The 20,199-nt window shown below is 38.6% G+C and overlaps 1 protein-coding gene across 2 annotated transcripts in view; it reads right to left on the bottom strand.

The window, feature by feature from the left end:
- Nucleotides 1–20,199, bottom strand: part of PHEX (phosphate regulating endopeptidase X-linked) — a 256,340-nt gene that overhangs the window by 56,648 nt on the left and 179,493 nt on the right. For both annotated transcript variants that reach the window (XM_004612239.3, XM_012933584.2), the window contains exons 14-15: nt 14,222–14,325; nt 3,202–3,260 (exon numbers count right to left, since the gene is read on the bottom strand). In XM_004612239.3, coding sequence (XP_004612296.1) covers nt 3,202–3,260; nt 14,222–14,325 — 163 coding nt within the window. The remainder of the gene's footprint in view (nt 1–3,201; nt 3,261–14,221; nt 14,326–20,199) is intronic.

Genomic DNA, 20,199 nt, shown 5'->3' with positions numbered 1-20,199 from the left:
GTCATTGAATTCTCTTTGCTAGGATTTTGTTGAGGATCTTTGCATTTGTGTTCATCAGAGATATCGGCCTGTAATTCTCTTTCTTTGTAGTATCTCTGTCTGCTTTTGGTATCAGGGTAATATTTGCTTCAGAGAAACTGTTTGGAAGTGTTACTGGTTCTTCAATTTCCTGGAAAAGCTTATAAAGAATTGGGAGTAAGACCTCTTTAAAGATTTGGAAGAATTCACTGGTGAATCCATCTGGTCCAGGACTTTTGATTTTGGGGAGACTTTTTATTACTGTCTCAATTTCTTTATAGTGATAGGTCTGTTCAGGTACTCAAGGTCTTCTTGGTTCAGCCTTGGAAGGCTATAGGAATCCAGTAATTTATCCATTTCCTTGAGGTTTTCTTGTTCTGTGGCATGAAGTTTCTCAAAGTAATCTCTCAGGGTCCTTTGAATTTCTGCAGTTTCTGTTGTGATGTCCCTTTTTTGTTTCTGATTCTCTTTATTAGAGTTTTCTCTCTACCTTTCTTTGTGAGTCTTCCTAGAGGTTTATCAATCTTGCTTACTTTCTCATAGAACCATCTCTTGGTTTCATTGATCTTTCAGATTGTTTTTTGGCTTCCATCTCATTAATTTCTGCTCTAAGTTTTATTTTTTCCTTCCTCTTGCCTGGGTTGGGCTCCTTTTGTTGGTCATTCTCCAATATCTTAAGCTGTGATGTTAGGTTACTTATGTGGGGTCGCTCTTCCTTCCTGAGGAATGCTTGTAGGGCTATAAACTTTCCTGGTAACACGTGCCTTCATTCTTGTTTGTTTCCAGGAATCTCTTGATTTTCTCTTTGATTTCCTTTCTAAGCCACTCATTGTTTAGTAGTGAGTTGTTTAATTTCCAGGTGTTCGATTTGACTTTCTGTTTGTGTATGTGTTTTACTTCTATTTTCAGCTGAAAGCAATCTTATAACTCATGGTCTTATATCCAAACAATGAAATATTATTAACAAATAGAAAGAGGTACTGATCTATGCTGCAATGTGGAAGAAGCCAAACATAAAATGTCTCATTGATTGTTATAGGAAATGTTCAGAAAAGGTATCTAAACAAACAGAAAGTAGATTAGAAGTTGCCTAGAGTTGAAGGTATATATAGATAGCACTGCTAGCATGTCAACCTGTACACATGGGGAGAGTGCATCAGCAGCCTGATAGTGTCTTCAGACTTCCTGATGCCCCAAAATTGCTGCTGTGCCTCTGGCTCAACCCCAACAATTTGAGACCAAGTTTCCTAAGAAACGAAACAGCCGAAAGTTAGGTATTTGGGAGCCATGTCGACAAACTTCTCGCTCAACTACACAAGTTCATTTATCAGTCTTGCTTCAGAGACCCATAAATAAATCTCAAAATAAACCAAAAGCTGTAGTTAATCTCGGACCCGTGCAAGGCTGACAGACCAGGGTAAGTTAAGGGGAACAAGTCAGTCTGGTGCCCATCTAAGCAGAGCCCCCAGCAGCTGCTTGCTTCCACAATCCAAAATCCCTACCATTCCTCCAACCAGATTCCACCATTCCAGGACAGATCTCACTGAGATACAACCTGCTGAAAATTTGGGTTTAGGGGTTTTGTGACTGAAATTTACAGGCTTTCTCGGAGTTGGGGTAGGCTACCTCCCCCGCCACCTCCCTGTAATTCAGGAGTACAGGAGTACAGGCAGTCATGTCCACACCCCAAAGCTGCGACTCAGTTAAAAAAGCATCTCCAGCCTTATGTTCCCAGTAAAAATACTGAACGCCCTGAACAAACACAATGACCTCTAAGTACCTGTATTGCAAACCGTAATGCACAAAAGGAGAGAGAGTGTGTAAGAAGGAAAGTGCCTGCCATAGAAGCATACTGGTGGGGGAGCAGTGAGGGTACCTGGGAGATGATGGGAGGGAAATAATGGACATTAGTGGTGAAAAATGTACACTGGTGGAGGGATGGGTATTGGATCATTGTACGACTAAAACTCAATCATGAACAGCTTTGTAATGGTCTATCTCAAGAATATTCAATTAAAAAAATCAAGGGGCTGGAGAAATAGCACAGCGGGTAAGGCGTTTGCCTTTGCATGCAGCCAACCCGGGTTTGATTCCTTGAATCCCATATGGTCCCTTGAGCACTACCAGGAGTGATTCCTGAGTGCAGAGCCAGGAGTAACCACTTAGCATTGCTGGGTGTGACCCAAAAAGAAAAATAAATTTTAAAACAGAATAACTGAAAATGGGCACAAGATTTCTTCAGGGGTGATGAAAATATATTGAACATGAATAGCAGTAGCAATTGTAGAAATTGGTAAATGTACTAAAATTATTAATTTCCCATTTTAAAGGGATATATTTTATGATGCATAAATTATACTTCCACAATTTCTTTTTAAATCTCTAGTATGGGGACACATGCCAGGGGAGTGTGTGATGGCCATGGGGATGCAGGAGCAACTTTGGTTTGTCCAGTTGTTGCCAAGTTGCTCTGCCAAGTATAAATTTACATTTCCACAATCACTCATTTGACATATCCCTGCTGCCAACACTTGGTAATGTCAGATTTTTTTAGTTGGGCATATCTTTAATAATTCTTTTTTTATTCAATTAAATAATTCAATTTTAATATAAAAATTTCATTTTTACATGAATCACCGTGAGGTACAGTTACAGACTTACAAGCATTTGTGCTTTATGTTTCAGTCATACACTGATCGAGTTCCCATCCTTCCACCAGTGCCCATTCTCCACCACCAATGACCCCAGTATCCTTCCCACTACCCTCACCCCTTCCACCCCACCCCACCCCACCTCTGTGACTTAGTAAGGCAGTTATAATGCGATGGATCCAATGCATGCAAATAAAAAAGGCAATATTTATGTCTTTGGGTTAATCAGAACACTTCCAAGTTTTTCTTAAATATAGCCTTAATGGAAACCTGCTCATTTTCATTCCAATGTTATTGTAGGTTTATGTATCACAGTTGATTTCTTTTAGCTATATGTTGATATAAGACTTTTCTTAAAAGACAAAAGGGAAGGGAATAAGGAAAATTGGGCATGTGGGAGACCTAAACTTCCTTCACTATCATTTCTGGTTACTTTGGGGGATGTAAAGAATGTCATACTGTTAATCATAGTCATGGGAAGATCCTTCTATTTTGTAGCACATTAACTGCGAGACAGAACCCAGATACTCACGGATCTGGTTGGTGGAGGCACTGTAGAAGGCATTGACAGTCGTTGGATTTGTAAACCACCTGTAGAACCAAAAACAAATACCACTGAGAGGTCATAATCATCCAAGCAGGAGGGCAACAACAGAACATGGTAGAATCTATTTGAAAATAACAAGAACACAGTGATAATAATTATATGAATTATTGGCCCTTTTCACAGAAAAAGACAACAGACTTAAAAGCATTACATACTTGCATGCCATCTAGTCTCTCTGACTTAAAATCAGTTCAATGTAATGTAGCAGAGAAGTTATTGTTAATAAAAAGAGTTATTCCAAACACTGAAGCCTAGGGCTGGAGCAATAGTACTTGCCTTATATGGTAGGGCATTTGCCTTACATGCAGTCAATGCTAGTTCTATCATCAATACCAAAAATAGTCCCCTGAGCCCCACCAAGAGCGATCTCTGAGTGCAGGGCCATAAGCAAGCCCTGAGCACACAGGTGTGGTCCAAAAACAAAAATAAAAATTGAAAATTACATTCACTTCCTTAAAATGTCTATTCTTTTGAGCTGGAGCAATAGTCTAGCAGGTACGGTGCTTGCCTTGCAGGTGGCTGACCCAGGTTCAGCATGCTATGTGGTCTCCTAAGCACTGCCAGGAGTGATGCCTGAGTGTAGAGCCTAGAGTAAGCCCTGAACTCCAGGTGTAACCAAAAAAGTCAAACTAAAATGTATATTATTTTCCTTCAAAAATCAGGATTATTGCACATTCCCCAATATCCTGATTTTTGAAGCATTGGTGGAGGGATGGGTGTTTGATCATTGTGAGATTGTAACCCAAACATAAAAGCTTGTAACTATCTCATAGTGAGTCAATAATTTTTTAATCAGGATTAGTATTTCAATAAGCCCTAGCATTTAACATTTACAGGTTGGCTACTTTCATAAGGAAATGGGAAAAGATGGCACCTTTATTGACTCTGGTTACTACCTATGGTGGGTAGAATTATGGGTCCTAAAAGGTGGCCATGTCCTAACCCCTAACTCCAGAATATGTTATATTATATGACAGAAAGAACTTTGAAGATGTTATTAAGATTAAAATTAAAAATCTTAAAATAAGGAGAGATTATTTGTCTGGATTGTACAGGTAGATAACATCCAATTACCTGAGGCCTTTAGAAGTAATGATCAATGGTAAAGAGATGGATCAGTCAACTCTTTGTAAACATGATGCCTAGACTATACATAGTAAAAAATGACTGAATCACTGAATGCCCAAAACTCTATTATGAAAATCTTTGTAAATAATTGTGCCCAAATAGCATAAATAATTTTAAAAGTAAGAAAAACTAATGAAGAAAAACATTTTTCAGGGTTTGTATTATTTATTTCTTAGTGTCATCTGAGCGTATTGGTACAACACTTCACACTACATGGCTACTAATATTCTAATATCTCTAATGATTCCACATCCATAGTTAGTATGGCAATTTGTGTAAAAATTAGACTGAAAAATAAAATGAAAGATACAAAAAAGGAGATGGATCAGAGGCATCAGAGGAGTTGTTAGTGAACTGAGAGTCATAGATATTCCAAGGGTGAGGAGGATTTGGCACAATGCTTCTGGCTCAAAGATGCAGTAGCCACGTGTTTCAGAGAAATCTCTGGCAATGAATAACTCCCAGCAGAGGAAGAGGGACTCAGTTCTGCAAATGCAAGTAAGAGGATTCTTCCAATATCTGAACGAGATTGCATGAGATTTCTTCCATAAAGCTCCTGCTTTGGATCCCAGCCAGTATATTTATTTGGGCCTGATGAAACCAGGAGAAAAGAATTCAGTCTATCCAACCCACTTTAACTCCCTTTCTTGACATACAGAACTTTAAAATAATATATGCTTTTTTGAAGTTGCTACAGTTGAGACAATTTTATTACAGCAGCAATAAAAAACTAATACACTACCTAAAAAAACTAGTAATTTGTTATTTGATATTTGGGTCAAGAGGGGAGCATCTAGGTGACTCTCAATTTGCTTCAAAATGACAGTGGACTGGACCATCATCTAGTCTCTTCCCATCCCATCTAAAACATTCCCTCCTTTTAGCAAATAATATACTTTTAAATCATTACAATTATATTAATGAAGGTAAAATATTTCCAACTATTGATGGACAAAATTCACATAGCGAATAATATTGTCAGGTAGGGCCTCTGAAGCTTTAAGTAAAAATAGAAAACATCCCATTTCAAGCACATGATCTTACCTTTCCTGAACCCCAAGATCTCTTGCTAACTCTAAGGTACATATGGAGGGTTAATTATACTCAGAGCTGATACTAACTGGCAGTAAACCCTACCTGAGCCATTCTGGATGCTAATATTTCTTATTGGTAAGTACTTTTGACAAGCCTGCAGTTCAATATTTTTCACATCTCTCACACGAAATACAAGTTTATTGTGTATATAGTCTTATTATTCTTTCATATCATGCTTCCTGGGTTAGCTTTAATACCTATTTGCAATTTTTTATACTGCCCCCCCCCCGATGGTGGAGGCCAAGCTCCTCTCCTCTTCATCATTAGCTAGCCTTAGAGACTTGCTTCTGTAGCGTAAAATATAGTGGAAATGACACCATGGTATCCAACATCATTGTAGTAAAGGTCAATGTCTATTTCCTCCTTTCTATTTTCTCTACCCCTCCATTCTCTCTCTGCCTCATCTCTCTACCCACCCCCTCAAGTTCCTTTCTCAATCAGCTTGCTATAGAGAGAGGAACTCAGTACATGGAGAGGCCACAGCTGGCACTCCAACCAACAGCCAGCATCAACCATCAAACAGGGACAGGAAACCTCCCTCCCACATGACTTTAGCTGCTACCACTCTGATTACAGCTACACGGGAGATCACGACCAAGAAACTCCCAGCTGAGTCTAATGACCCCCAGAATCACAGAGACAAAAATGAAATAATTATTGTTGGTTTAGCCTCTAAACATCAGGGTGCTTTATAATAGTGATGGGTAACCCAAACACTGAAAATTTGGCTGACCACAGGCTTAGCCCTAACCAACAGGCTGAATTTTCCCAGAAAAATGTTTCACCTGCCTGACACCACCAAGGTATAAAAAAGTGCTGAATCGGAATGCCTTTAATGAAGTATGCAATCACAGCTCCCAATTATTCCTCTCATTTATACTTCTCTGAGTCTCACATTTGTTATCTGACAGTGTGCTGAAGTTGTATTATGTTGTATGACTTTTATCTCAACAAATATTTAAGTTCTTATGTATGTGATATATTAAATATCTATCATGTGCTATAATATAGCAACATTTTAATAAATGTAAAATTGAGTATTTTAATGTATTGAGATTACATTGGTTTATAATATTGTCATGTTTTATATGTTTTGGGGTGCAACATTACCACAAAATTGTAAGTTACAAGTAAAAATTATTGTCTTATGTATACATCTACTAGAATAAAGAAAGAGAGTCATTCAAGTGCTTTGATTGTTTTCCTCTATGTCTTATAGGACAGGGGTGAAGAGCATCTGGCCAGTGGCCATATATGACCTGAAAAATCATGTTTTCTTGTCCTGGTGCATGACAGGACAGACTCATTTGCTTCTGGTCAGCTGCACACAGCCCATCTGCCTGTATTGTATGGCCCATGAATAATGATATAATATCTAAATGGTCCTTGGCAGAGAAAAAAATTGTTCCCCACTCTTCATATTGGGTGTTATGACAGTCTGTATTTAGCAAAGAATTTAGTGAATGTGGTAAGAAGTATATACATTTAGGATATAAAAATACCAGGGGATGAAATTATAATGGACAATGGGATACATAAAAGAACTGCTAATACTAAAATACAATAACCTAAAGAAAAAGAAAATTAGCACTCTGATGTTCTTGAACCATAAGAAAATAGATTTATCTCGGGCTAAAATGTAGTTTAGGAAAGGTGGAATGGAAAGAACATAAAATTATTACATTATTTCTAATATCCTGTAGATTATATCAATCCCATTGCATGCTATGCTATAGATAATGGTTTTGCAAACAAAATTCTAGGTAGGACCATAATTTGTATAGGCATTTGATGTATTTTTACATAGTTTTCAAGAGTTAGAGAAAGAAAATCCAGGCATGTTTGGTCACAGTAGAATGAAAATGAGTTAATAGGGAAACTGGCTTAAAATCATTTCTGTCAAAGAAGGGATCCTGAGGGAAAGAAATTACTTTTGACTCAAGCTGAGCAGTGAAGTAAATCCTCTATTTTTAAGCAAGCTGATGAAGTGACAATTCTGAGAACCAACCCTAAATATGTACCTTCAGGGATGACCACCCAATTAATTTCATTCTTGCTGACATTTCCCATCACGTTAGAAACTTCTTAACGCACATTAGTGGAGCTAAAATGGATTCCATGAGAATGAACGATAAAGGGTATTTATCTCCTATACCCACAAAGAAGCAAAATGTTATTTCTAGTTTTTGTGGAAATATAATCATGATGTGCTGCTCAAAGTAAACTGCTGTCATGGAGCTACTCAGAATCATTGCCACTCGATTAACTCATGAATTTTCAGACTTAAAAGATATCATTTAGATCCAATGAGTATCAGAAGTCAAAACTCTCTACAATTCCAGAAAAGGGAGAGCCAGAACATCTTTTTAAAAGATGACTATCATATCACTTCACTCTTCATAGAGTACCTTAAATTTTTTCATGTTAATTTCCCTGAAAGAAATATAAATTCTGATGAAATAGGAAAGACCAGAATTGCACTGATTTTTATTCCTGGAGAACTTTTCCAGACACATGAACCAATTTAATGTCCTTATGAAAGAGGTATTTGTTTTCATTTACAGAAAAGGAAACTATAGAAATCACAGTTTGCCTAAGCACAGAATGTCAGTTAGCATGTGCAAGGGTATGAATAAAATATTAGAAAGAGTCAAAACTATTAGAATCTGACAGTCCATCAACATTTTAGGATGATTTTAAAGATGACACATTTAGGAATTATCCAGTTAGCAACTCAAGTCTTTCTATACCCAAATGAATAATGACATATTAAAGCTTGAGAGTCTCTTGCCCCTGCACCTGGCTGTCTTCCCCAGCGCCCCTCAGAGGGGGTGGGCTTCAGTTTCCTTCCCCTCCTCAAGCAGAGCTCCCACAGCTGAAGACCTCCAGAGCCTAGCCACAGCCATGCTCAAGGCCCCTCTCCACACATTCGGACAAGCCTCACACATGAAGGAACCGGCAGAGGAACCCAGGTGTGTGGGACCCAGGGCTGAGACCTCCAAGCCTGCTCGGATCAGGAATGGGCTTCTTCCTCCCAGATTCCTCATTTCCCAGTAGCTAGGCGGTCACACCCAGGGACTGCCCCCAGTGCCCCCAGTGTAATCTCACCAATAGCCAACATCCAGAGACTATAAAACCAAGCTTCCGAAAGCACGACATTTTATAACCTAGTTCTCCCTCTGGAAGAACCTGGCAAGCTACCGAGAGTTTCCTGCCCACATGGGAGTGCCTCGCAAACTCCCCATGGTGTCTTCATATGCCAAAACCAGTAACAATGATGGGTCTCATTCCCCTGACCCTGAAAGAGCCTCCAATGCAGTGCCATTAGAAAGGACAAGAGAGACTTCTAAAATCTCAGGGCTAGGACAAATGGAGACATTACTGAGACCACTCAAGAAATTCGACAATCAATGGGATGATGATGATGATGATGATGATGATGATGATGATGATGATGATGATGATGATGATGATGATGATGATGAAAGCTTAAGAATTAACCTGGCAGCATTTCCAATATGGAGAGCCCATGAGAAGATCCTGAAAATCCATAATAATAAGGAGAAAATCCTGGAATGTTTTATACATATAGTTGTTCATGGGTGTACTGGATACAGTCTGTTTACATTGTTGGATTTGAGAAGGTCACTTTAGCATCATGCATCTCAATTTTCTATTGAAGAATTTAGACTGACAATGAAGCAGGATACGCAAAGACTTTGTGATGAGAGGAAAGAACCAAAGTCTTTGAATCCTTTAAATCTGTCATTTCCAGAAAAGTTCAAATGCCTGATATCATTGTGCTTTTTAATTAATAGGAAAGGAGTTCAGCTTTAGGCCTAATAACTAAAGCAAACACTATTAACTGACTCTGGGTAGATGCTGTAGGAATGTTTCAAGAACAGAAGACAGAGATGGTCAGATCTGATCCAAGGATAAGAGGGAGAGGTGGTAATTATAGGTTAACCCAAGGTAGTATTTGGGGGTCTGGAATTCCTAGTGGCCACAATATAGCAGGGATTTGAAAGGAAGACTATCAAGAGATCCAAAAAGCATCCAAAAACAGAACCAGTCAAAGGTACAGGGATGTGGCTCAGTGGTAGAGTACATGCCTCAAATGCATGAAGACCTAGGTCTGAACCAGAGAACTACCAAAAACAATTGGAAAACAGGATCTAGAAACGATCTTGTCTAGTTTGCCAAGACATCAAAAATCAGATGGGCCGGACATGTAATATGTTCAGAGACGACCACTGGACTAGAGCTGTTACTGACTGGATTCCACGGGACGCCAAAAGACTCCAACAAGATGGTCAGACTTCTTCATCAAAGCCCTGAATGAATGGTTTGAGGCTCTTCCTGTTCCTGGAGCAAGCAGATATGATTGGGCTACACTAGCACACAACAGGGACAAATGGAGATGTTACTGGTGCCTGCTCAAGCAAATCAAAGATCAACGGGAAGACAAGTGATATAAGTAATACAAGGTTTAAAAGTGGACCACGGAAGCAAAGCTTTCAGCTATAACAACATAAAAAAGATCAATAGAGGCTGGAGTGATAGCACAGCGGGTAGTGCATTTGCCTTGCACGCAGCTGACCCGGGTTCAAATCCCAGCATCCAATATGGTCCCCTGAGCACTGCCAGGGGTGATTCCTGAGTGCATGAGCCAGGAGTGACCCCTGTGCATTGCTGGCTGTGACCCAAAAAGCAAAAAAAAAAAATCAATAAAGCCTTTCTTACTTAAAAAACCAGACAAGATTGTCAACAAACAAATGTCATTTGGGGGCTTTAGGAATTAAGGTAAACAATAAATTTTTAAAAACATTTTTATTGAAATAATAGAGCTTCCATATGACCCAATGATTCCAATTCTCAGCACCTACTCCCAAAATACAAAAACGTCAACTCAGAAAGGTATATTACATGGCAGCAGTAAGTACAATAGCCAGTATGTAGGGAAAAAAATGTCCAATGATAGGTGAGTGCATGAAGAAGCTGTGGTATATACTCACAATGCAATACCACTCAGCTATAAGAAAAGATGAAATCTCACAGTTAACTATACCAGAAATGGATGCAACTGAAGGGTATTCTGTTAACTGAAACAAGCCAGAGGGAGAAAGTCAAATACCAGACGATATCACTCATCTGTGGTCTACAGAGAAATGACAGCATCAAACAATGACAAACCGTTGGCCTTGGATTACAAAACTGAGATTACCAAGCACTGGACTGTGGGAAGAGGTGGACTATATGTAAGAACATTCATGGAGGGTCTTGGGCACTTTGGTGGGTGGTAAAGTGCAAAACCTGTACATGAGAACTACAAGCATCAACACTATCATAACCATGTTACTAAACTCTAACCAAAAAACTGGAGCAGGAGACAGACTAACGCAGGAGTATGGCCTTCTTGCCTGGGTCTGCTCCCATCCTTCCCGGGGTTATCAGTGAGAACTTAGGTTTGAGTAGGAGGATTGGTTAGAAAGATTAGCAACTTTGCTACCACAGAAGGGTGGATTCAACCAGAAAAAGGGGTGAAAGCCTGTGGCTCTGTCGGCTAAAAGTGGCAAACTTTGTTGGAACAAATCAGGAAGTGCTTGCTAGAGAGAAGTTAGTGTTACTGGGGAGAGTACTGGAGCAACCAGAAATTTGAAAAGGAGAAATTAGAACTGAACCAATCATAAAGAACAAGACAAGATCTCTATACGTCCTTAACTCAATGTGAACAATACTTTAAAAATATCAGGAAGATGGACGAAATCTGCAGTTGCATCATCTAAAATGTCATTTCAATAACATTTGCACATGCAAGCAATCAATGGAAACTGGCTGTGAATTATCTCACATGTTGGCTTTAGCAAAGACTTGAAAATGGACATTTTAAATATCCTAAGATTAAAATAAATTATAGTTAAAATTTAATTTTAAATAGCATAGCAATAACTCAACAAAAAAAATACCAATGATGAAATAGAAACTTTAATAAGACAGCAAAGGGTTAAAGAGAAATTACAAGGATTTACGTATTTACCTTGCAGTCAGCTAACCCTGGCTCTACCCTTGACACCACATATGGTCCCCTTAGCACTACCAGAAGAGATCCCTGAGCATAGAGTCAGAAGAAACCCTTCAGAACTACCAGATGTGTCCCAGACAAGTAAAAAATGAAAAAGTGGAAATTCTGGAGTTGGAAGGTACAATCACCAAAATGGAAAAAATATATCTGGATCATTAACAAGGTTAAGATTGTAAATGAATGGGGCCATAGAGATAGTACAGCAGGTACGTGCTTGCCTTGGGTGCAGTCAACCCAGATTCTATCCCCAGTACCTCATATGGTCCCCAGAGCCCACCAGGACGGAGCTATTTGATCCTTTAACACAGATCCAGGAGTAAGCCCTGAGCACAGCCAGGTGTGGCCCAAAAACAAAGCAAAAAATTCTCATCTATATGCCTATTTATGTGTAAAATGGATTTGAGTACACATACTTCACAGAAAAAGGCAAAACGATAAAATGGTGACACCATATAAAGCACTTCCTTGCATACTGTAAACATAGGTAATTGCTACCTGCTAATCATCATCATCATATACATTTTGCTAAGAAAAGAAATGAGGGCTGGTTCAGCCACAAAAGTTCCTAAAAATACTGTCCAGTCTGCAAAGGAAGTTGCTACCAGCACCTAGGAAGAAAAATGAATAAACCACAACTGCTACTAAAAGAAAAGAATAGAATTGTAGGTTTTTGACACTCATTAATTGCCATAGCAAATACTTTTTAGTTACTTCATAATTAGTTTTACCTTTGTGATCATACATTATTTTTATTTATTCTCTCTTTTTAACTTTATTTTCTCTTTATAAAGTTGTTCAGAATAATTGATTACATTTACTATTCGAACACCAATCCCACCACCATTACAACTTCCCACCACTAAGGGGCTAAGGCAGTTCTGTGACAGGCTCAATAAGGAGGCAGGCCTAAGTTTTGGTTTCCTAGGCTTAAGTTACGGTTTTCCCGAGTTACAGTTTCCCCAAAGTAATGTGGCCAGCCAGGACAACCAAACAGAAATGACTGGGAAAGTCCCCGGCAACCACCTCAGCCTGCCTCCAGCCAATCAGAAGTTACCACATAGCTTAAAAGCCCCCCCTAAACTGTTGCTAAAGACAAATCCCTGTTATGTAATGCTGGAAAATTAAAAACCCTGCAAACCCGTGGCAAGGGGCTGCTTGCTCCAAGAAACCTGCACTGTGTAGGTGAGCCAGAAAAGGGCCCTAGCTGGAGTTAGCTAATAAAGACCCTTGGCTTGTTGCATTGCAACTTGTCTTCACGTGATTCCTCTGGGGAGATTTCGGTCCAGTTTAACACCACAATATTTCGAATGTTTCTATCCCAAACCCCATACCTTGCCCTAGAAGCAGACCTGAAGTAATTTATTTTGTACTGCTTGTTTTAATAATATGCTAAAAATAATCCAAAAAAAGTTTTCTTAGAGGAAAGTGTGTGAAGATTGTTGTATTTCACCTAGGAGCTATTAAATCCTTCTATAAGAGATTAGTAACCTGTTGTTTAAAGGTTGAGCCTTGTGTGCTCATATAGATATGGATATATACATATATTTATGTATATACAGACATAGATATAAACATATATATATATACATGTGTATATATACATATATATCTTTACATATATTTGCCCCTAAGTTTGGTTGCATTCTACTTCAAATCCCATCAAATGTGGTGTGCTACTCTATCAGTGGTGTAAAAGTATGAGATGGAGTGATCCACAGATAGATGCACTCATGGGTGAGGCCCATACAAGCATGTGGAGAGGGGCCATGAGAGTGGCAATAGTTTAGTTTTTTGGCTGCCAGAGCTGGCTCTCTTGGGGCGAGGAGGGGAACTCACCCACCCCCTTCCAGGTTGCACAGAATAAAACAGCCTAGTGCGGGATCTGGAGATATCACTATGGCATATCGTTCTGTGCTGTGCTCTATTCTGGGAGATTTATTGTTGAGTCTCTGGATCATGGCCATTAATGAGGATATATAGCACTGGAGGCAGTTTGTGGATGTGACTGCCAGGATGACATGGGGGGAGGTCACTCACTCCCAACTCCGTTGAGTGTGGAGTTTTCAGTCACAAGTCCCACATACCTGGGTTTTTCTGCAGATTCTAATATTTATTCTCTTTTAAGATGTTCAAAAATTTCTACTTAGTATGAAATTCCAGATATATATTTGTATGTACATACACATAATATGTGAACATATTAACAACTAGATCTAGAAATTATTTGAACCATTGCATCTTAATAAATCTTGTTTTGGTATATTTTTTGTTTATAGTGGGGTAGTCATAGATTGAAGTACAGAGTTATGTGTCATCATGTTGTCAGAACAGGGGTCAGAGTGATAGTATGATGGGTAAGGTGTCTTATATGCAGTCGACCCCGGTTCAATCCCCGGCATCCCATATGGTCCACCAAGCACTGCCAGGAGAAATTCCTGAGTAGAGAGTCAGAAATACTGAGTACTGCCAAGTGTGGTCCCCAGAAACCCCAAAAAAAAATGTTGTCAGAGCATAACAGAGATCCTGCAAAACCAGAAGTGGCAAACCAATCACTCTACTTGAAGTAAATTGCTAAGTTTGGTCTAAGGAAACTTCCCTCTCCACCAGTATATTTATGTATTTCTATTTTTGTTTACTCACTCTGTTTTAGGAACAGCTTTTCTGAGCCAGAAGAAATCAGACTGTGCTAAATACTTGCGGGTTTGCAGGACGTTGCCAAAATAGTCAGATTCTGAAAACTTGACCTGAATAACACAAAGCACAACATCATAGTTATAAGCACAAATAGGAAATGACTTTAAAAAGACTTTGGCACCTAAATGAGTGATCTCAGGGAAGCTGTACCCCTCACAGCACATCACAACCATCTGGGTTCACCCAGTTTCACAGAGACATGAAATTTCATTTCAGCAATTTTCTTTTAAAATCAAAAACTCAAAAATCAATATGGTCATTTCTGGATCATAGTGAAAAACAAGAGAAGCTGCAGTCATTTACAATGCGTTTCATTTGCTTTGTAATTGAAAAATCTACTTTAACCTTCACACACAACATATTCTCTTAGAGTTGAAACTTTCTGGCCTACTTGAGTCCTTGAACTTTTCTAAACTGTGTACATTATTTGTCACACAATTTCTTATAATGACATTGAGTTTAGTCAGATGAAACCTCATTTAGCTTATAGATGATAATTTAGTCAAATGTTAAAATCCAATTTGCTGTAATCAGCATTTGTTCATGAGAAGGAGAAAAATAAAAGTGATTAAGAGACTTATTTTTTACCCTAAACACAATGGAGTCACTAGAGTAACTTAATTATTAATGGAATTTATCTATTAATAGTCAATAATGCCCTGGTCACCAAAAACTAAATTAGAAAGGCAAATCATGATTACAGCTTGCATGAAAAAAACAGGAAGTTAATGATTGTCAATATATTCAATTAAAATGGGGAATTGAATCAAATTGATTACTGAGTTCCTTTCCTCTTTCTGAATGAGAATGGCTAATAGTTTCCATTGTACAGGCACACTAAAAAATTAGCAGCAATGAATCTAAATATTGTTACTTTTTTTTTTGAACCACACCTGGCTGTGCTCAAGTATTACTCCTGGATATATGCTCAGGGATCACTTCTGGCAGCTTAAGGGACTGTATGTAATGTCAGAAATTGAACAGGACCCTACCATTATATCTCTGACAGAACTTAGTAATATCCTGAAAATCTGTGCAGTAAGACAATGTGCTACAATGCTTCAGTGTTAAAATATGTTACCATAAGAATCAAGGAATATAGCTTCATGGCAGTGGTGTACCTCACATGTATGAGGCCCTAAGTTCATTCCCTGGTACAACACCCCCCACACACACACAAACCCCAGAAAAAAATGAGAAAAATACACATTTACATAAGCAGATAATGAAGAATAACCAAATTCTTATTAGCTGTTCATATTTCTCCAAACCTAGATCAGAGATAATAGTCCTTAAAAGCAAATTCTAAAGTATGGCAAATATGAAAAGATATGAAAGCCATAGTATTACAGTATCTATATGAAAGCTTGACCATTTTACCATTCACCTATTTGTTAGCCAAAGTCTGTATCACATTTATCTTTTCCCTAACAGACAGTGGCACTCATTATAAAGCTATTAATTTCTGGCAACTTCATGCTCTGTTTGGCCAAGAAGCTATAAAAATGTGACTTTAAATTTTCTCTCCCACCTTCCAGCCCCACAAGCTTCCTCCTGACCACTCATCTGCCCACCAAAAGTCTTTGCTCCAACAACTGTGGCCACTCCCAGACTCCCCCTAGCCCCTCCCAGAAGATGGGTGCCCTCTTGACTGCTCATGTGCCCCACTTCGAGTGTGCTGTGGTCCTCGTGGGTACTATCAGCCCATGCCTTGAACCTATCAATCCACTTTTCCCCTTCCCTGCATCAGCTCAACACCATGCTTCTGACACACTTCCTCCCTTCACCTAGACTGGGGCATCTTGCTGTAACCCCCTCTGATGCTGACTCCACAGAGTTAGAGCTTGGGACCAAGCTCCACCTCTACCAATCCTGGTGAGAAATCCACACAAAGCAAAAAAAGAGGCTGCCAGAAATTAGTAGAGTCATAAGCCTTTTATAGCAAACAGGAGCACTAGATCACTGCTCAGACCACTGGAAACTTACAATCATCAACATCCAGGAATAATGAAAAATTAAGTAATTCAGCTATCACAACTGATAGCAACAGAAGTCCAGGTAAGTCCTCAAGTACACCAGAGCTTTTGATGCTGCCTAAAGAGAACTTCAGAGCACAATACTCTTGAGTATTTTCTTTCTGAACTAGGGAAATTATTGGAAGAGACCACCAATAAACTTGAAGAAGAATGATGAGAAAGTTAAAGAATTCAATCAAATAGAAATGAAGGAACCAAAGGGCACTGTAGCAAGTCTTAGTATCAGAAAAGAAAAAGATGAAAATCCAGTCAGTCACGTTAAAATCAAATCACACAACAACATCAGTAAAGGGGTTATGGAAAGAGATTTTAAATAAAGAAAATTTAATATATTTAATGGACAACAGCAAGAAGAACACCCACAGAATTGTAGGAATCCCAGGAATGGAAAGCGTTTTATCATTCCATTGAAGAATGACTGGTGAAAGATAATAACTTAGAACTTCCTCCGCCTGAGGAGGGAGAATTGTGTGCTATCCCAGGAGACCTAAAGAGTGCCAAACAAACTAAACAATCTCAAGACACATTGTAATCAAAATGGCAAGAAGCAAAGAGAGAGAACTAGAAGATTACTTAAAGAGACAAGAGAGATGCAAGGCTTCAAGTACAAGTGGGGCTGGAGTCATTATTGTACAGTAGGTAGAATGCTTGCCTTGCATGTCACAGACCAGGATTTGATTCCCGTAATCCCATATGGTCCCCCAAGCACCAAAAGAAATAATTCCTGAGTACAGGGTCAAGAGTAATCCCTGAGCATCACAGTGTGTGGCCCAAAAAAAGCAAACAATAAAAAGTACAAGGGAAATAACATAAAAATCCCATTAGATTTCTCTAATCTAATCTCTAATGAAATACTTCAAGAATGAAGAGAATGAAGTGATATATTTAAGGTAATGAATGAAATAAATCCTTTACCCTGCAAGGCTGTCATTCATATTTAAGGGAGGAATAAAAATATTTTCAGACAAAAAAATAACAGCTGAAGAAAATTGTTGCATCCAAACTAGCTCTGCAAGGAATAGTGAATGGCCTCCCATAAAGCACAAATGTTGAACAGAAAGTATGACCTAAATCCCCAGAGAAAAACAGCAATAAATTCCTTCACATCGATAATCTTCGTAAATGTCAATGTACTGAACTCTATCAAAAAGGCACAGAATGACTGGATGGATCAGGGAACAAAATCCAACCTTCTGCTGCTTTCAGGAAACACACTTGACTTTGAATTATAAACATAGGCAGACGCTGTTATACTTGTATCTTACCAAACAACATTCAAGCTAAAGAAAGTAATAAGAGATATGGTTGGATATTATGTACTAGTTAAGGGATAAATTTATCAAGAGGACTGATCAATATATATGCACCAAATTAAGGTGCAGCAAAGTTTATATATGCTAACAGACCTGAATATCAATGGTGACTTGATAGTAGGAGATTTAACACCCCACTTTTGTCATTGGACAGATAACCAGACAGAACACCAGTAAGGAAACGAGCCCTAAGTTGGAAATTGGAAGAACTTGGACTAATAAATATATACAGGACCCTATACATACCCCAAAAGCCAAATGTACATTCTTCTACTGTGAACATGAACATTTCCCAGGATAGATCACATTTGGGGGCATAATTCGAGTATCAAAGTTACAAAAGTAGAAATTATACAAAGTATTTTCTACATTCCCCTGAAGTTACAATCCCCTGAAGGTAGAAATCAACCATAAAAAGATGGGGGGGAACAATTACAACAATTTGAAATTGAATAATAGACTGTTAACCATTGTATCAAAGGAAAAATTAAAAAGATACTTCAAAGTAAATGAAGATACAACTAATCAGAACCTATGAGATGCAACAACAGTAGCTCTAAGAGGGAACTTCAGAGAAATACAGGTCTACATCAAGAAAGAAGAAAAAGCTCATGTTTTTTGGTGTTTTTTTTTTTTTTTTTGCTTTTTGGGTCATACCCGGCGATGCACAGGGGTTACTCCTGGCTCTGCACTCAGGAATTACTCCTGGCGGTGCTCAGGGGACCATATGGGATGCTGGGATTTGAACCCGGGTCAGCCGCGTGCAAGGCAAACACTCTACCCGCTGTGCTATCACTCCAGCCCCAAAGCTCATGTTTTTCATTCAAGAGAATGAAAGGGGAAAGATTACAACACCTCAGATATAGAAAACATTGTAAGAGGTCACAGCGAACAACCATATGCTCAGACTGGAGAATCTTTTTTTTCTAATTTTTTTATTTTATTTTATTGAATCACCGTGAGATAGTTACAAGCTTTCATGTTTGGGTTACAATCTCACAATGATCAAACACCCACCCCTCCACCAGTGCACATTCCCCACCACGAATATCCCGGGTATACCCCCCCCTTTCCAACCCTCCCCCTGCCTCCATGGCATACAATGTTCCTCATACTCTCTCTCTCTACTTTTGGGCATTATGGATTGCAATACAGACACTGGAAGGTCATCGTGTTTGTTCCATTATCTACTATTGGCGTGCATCTCCCATTCCAAATTGTTCCTCCAGCCATCATTTTCTTAGTGATCCCTTCTCTATTCCATTTGCCTTCTCTCCTCCGCTCATGAAGCAGGCTTCCAGCTATGGGGCAATCCTCCTGGCCCTTGTATCTACTGTCCTTGGGTATCAGCCTTATGTGGTGGTATTCTATACCAGACTGGAGAATCTTTTAAAAAGGATTAATTCTAAGAATGATACAGCTTTCCAAGATTGAATAATAAGAAATTACAAAATCTGAACAGACCAGTCACAAATACAAAAATTGAAACTGTAATTTTAAAATCTCGGGACTGGAGAGATAGCACAGCAGGTAGGGCGTTTGCCTTGCAAGCGGCCGACCTGGATTTTATTTCCAGCATCCCATATGGTCACCCAAGCACCACCAGGAGTAATTCTTGAGTGCATGAGTCAGGAATAACCCCTCTGCATCGCTGGGTGTGACCCAAAAAGCAAAAAAAAAAAATAATTAAAAGCTCAATAAAAAAAAGCTCAGGTAAAGATTGGTTCACTAGTGAGTTCTAATAAACTTTTCAGGAAAACTTAATATCTATATAGGCTGCTCAAAGTTCTTCCAAACTATGAGAAAAAGGAATCCTTACTTACAGCTTCTATTAAGTCAACATTATCTGGATTCCAATAGCATACCAGCATATTACCAAAAACATTACAACCAATATCCCTGAGAAACATTGATTGAAAGATCCACAATGAACTCTTAGGAAACCAAATGCAACACAAAGGATCATGCAACATGACCAAGTGGAATTTCATTCCAGGGATGTATTGATGGCTCAAATATGTAAATCAACTAATGTAAAAGAACACATGAACAAATAGATTTTAAAAGTAATACTATCATATCTACTGATGCAGAGAAAACTTTGACAAAATTCAACATCCTTCATGACAACAAAACAGGTATCAAAGGAACATTCATCTCAATATAGTAGCAGTCTTTTATAGCAAACCCACAGCTAACATCATTCTTACAATAAAAAGCTGAAAGCCTTCCCTATGAGATCATGCACAAAACAAGGATGTGCAGTTTCTCCCCTATTATTCAACAGTATTGGAAGTACCTGCCTCAGCAAATAAGCAACAAAAAAGAAACTAAATTTTAAAAGAATAAGTTAAACTATCACTATTTGCAGAGGACATGAAAATACACATAGAAAGTCATAAAGTCTACTAAAATGACTCTTATAAATAATGAACAAATACAGCAAATTAGCGGATTACAATATCAGTCCACATAAATCTGTTGCTTTTCTATATGCAACTAATGAGTTAGGAGAGATAAAATTAAAAAGACAAACCCCTTTTAGAACAGTCTACAAGGGGCTTTAGAAATAGTT

The sequence above is a fragment of the Sorex araneus genome, chromosome X, assembly GCF_027595985.1.
Source record: "Sorex araneus isolate mSorAra2 chromosome X, mSorAra2.pri, whole genome shotgun sequence".
Lineage (NCBI taxonomy): Eukaryota > Metazoa > Chordata > Mammalia > Eulipotyphla > Soricidae > Sorex > Sorex araneus.
The sequence above is the reverse complement of the archived record's forward strand: the minus strand, read 5'-3'. Positions and strand labels throughout refer to the sequence as shown.